The sequence below is a fragment of the Naegleria gruberi genome (genome assembly GCF_000004985.1).
Source record: "Naegleria gruberi genomic scaffold NAEGRscaffold_485, whole genome shotgun sequence".
NCBI lineage: Eukaryota > Heterolobosea > Eutetramitea > Acrasida > Naegleriidae > Naegleria > Naegleria gruberi.
The window spans coordinates 1-2,165 of NW_003162999.1; the positions used below are offsets into that span (position 1 = coordinate 1).

At 31.4% G+C, this 2,165-nt stretch overlaps 1 protein-coding gene across 1 annotated transcript; it reads right to left on the bottom strand.

The window, feature by feature from the left end:
* Positions 1-62: 62 nt before the first annotated feature.
* On the bottom strand, positions 63-2,037 carry NAEGRDRAFT_76824 (uncharacterized protein; the record flags this gene model as incomplete). The annotated part of the gene is made up of 1 exon (XM_002668220.1): positions 63-2,037. A coding segment is annotated over one exon (1,975 nt), but the record flags the coding sequence as incomplete, so codon positions are not given.
* Between the last annotated feature and the right edge of the window lie 128 nt (positions 2,038-2,165).

Here is a 2,165-nt window from a genome sequence, read left to right on the forward strand (position 1 = left end):
TGAGGATCCCTTTTTAATAATTGATATGTCTTCAATTGGAATAATGTAAGAGGATGAAAAACTGAAAGAATGTTTTGATTTCTTCTTTTCACTGTCAATCAATGAAGAAACTAACTCCTTTTCAGATACTTTCCCATAAGATGATTTGCTTCTTTCAATATTTGGTGTGGAGCCCTCATAATATTCATCCTCCTCGTCATTCATATTGAAAATAAGTCGCTTGTCTAAAAGTTTTTCTTCAATTTGTTTCTCTGCCTTCTCCTTACTTTTCAGTTTTCTCAATTTCTTTACAATTTTCCACACAAAGAATATTCCAAAACCTAATGCTATTCCTAATGCGAATAGAAAGAGAGAGCATCCAATGATGATGATAGCAAATGTTCCATACGGGACTTCTGGAAGCAATCTACAGTCGTATAGGAATACATCTGATTTTTCTGTGATTATCTTCTCTAAATAATATCCTTCATCACATGTTTTGATTAATACAGGTAAAGAGAGAACGTCAGACGAAGTTTTAACTGTCAAGCTATCATTATATCCAATCATTGTTAAATTATCATTTGATTTGAGAATAAAGAAGACTTTGAAGGAAACTGAATCCATAGTTTGATCCACTGTAATAGCAACCCTTTGGTCTAATGATGTGATATTCAACAAATCTTGCACTCTATTATTGATTTCTCCTTTCCCATCAATTCCACTAAAATTCAAAAAGTAACTTTTTCCAATGACCAACTCGAAAAATTCATCTTGTTTAGAAGCTCCAATAACAGAAACTGTTTTCAGGTACACTCTTTCAGCAATCTCATTTTCCGAAATGGTGGTGTCACTTAATGTCAATAGATTCTTATCGTAATTGAAAAACCCAATAGATCCTTTCAATTTAGCTGTGTTACTATTGAATACTGAACTTATCATGTCAATCTTGGATCTCTTCTCTCCAAAATAGAAAACACCACCTCTCATTGCATAATTATTTGCAAAATATGATTTTTCAAATGAAAAATAGGTATTATCAGTATAGCTATTACTATTTTTGACTGAAATTGCACCTCCAGAGCATATTTCAAGATTTGGAATATTATCAACACACTCAACTCTATTATTAATGAATGAAGAATCACGTATAGTGCTCGAAAATTGAATATTTCCTATATAAATAGCTCCTCCTGATAGTAAGGCAACATTATCTCTGAATGTACAATTGAAAACTTGGAAAATTGAACAAGTTTCAATATAGAGAGGACCATACAATGCTTTAGATCCAATAAAATTTGAGGAACCAATAAAAATCACACTCTGAGTGCTTTCTATTGACAACACGGATCCAATTATGAGTGGTCTATTATTGTAAAAATTGCATTGCCATAAATTAATGTTGGAATAGCTTGAAATTTCTATTGAACCAACCCCTTTTGGGAAAGAGGAGGTTGTTATTTCCATTGCGTAACAATTAGTACATTTCATTAGATATTTTTCATTACCTGAATATGAACTAGATGCAAAAGTTAATCCCTTAATTGACAAACTTTCAAGAATGTCAAATTGAAACAAATTCTGACCTTTGTTTGTTGTAATATTTGTAAAACTCCACTTCTTTCCATTATATCCAATAATGATATTCACATCTTTAGTCAAAACTGAATCTTGTAATTCAACGTTTGAAAAATTAGCATCCTCAACAAAACTCATTGAAATTCTTACAAGTTTCGAATTGGAAATGGATAATGATTTGAAAGTTGAAACTACTGTCATCATTCCAAGTATACTCCCCTCAATATTCACATTATTTCCATGCAGAATACCAAAAGTTACATATATTGACGATCTTAGAATATTCACCTGATTGGTGAAACTTATTTTGAGTGAATTTTTCAATACATTAGAAACAAATATCGAATTCTCAACAATGAAATACTCAGCAAACGTTCCTCTCACATAATTAATCGCTTCTCCTATCAAGACATTTGCAAATATACAATTTTCCAAAATGATATTAAGAGGTATCCAAACACTATTATACTTGATGATCATGTTTTGAAAATTCAAATCATGAAAGTATACTGTATTAATCTGAGGAGGAATGGAAATGCCATTTCCATCTTGTGTGTTGAGGCAGGTCAAGATGGGTGTTATTGTTGATGATTCGACTAGTTTCGTTA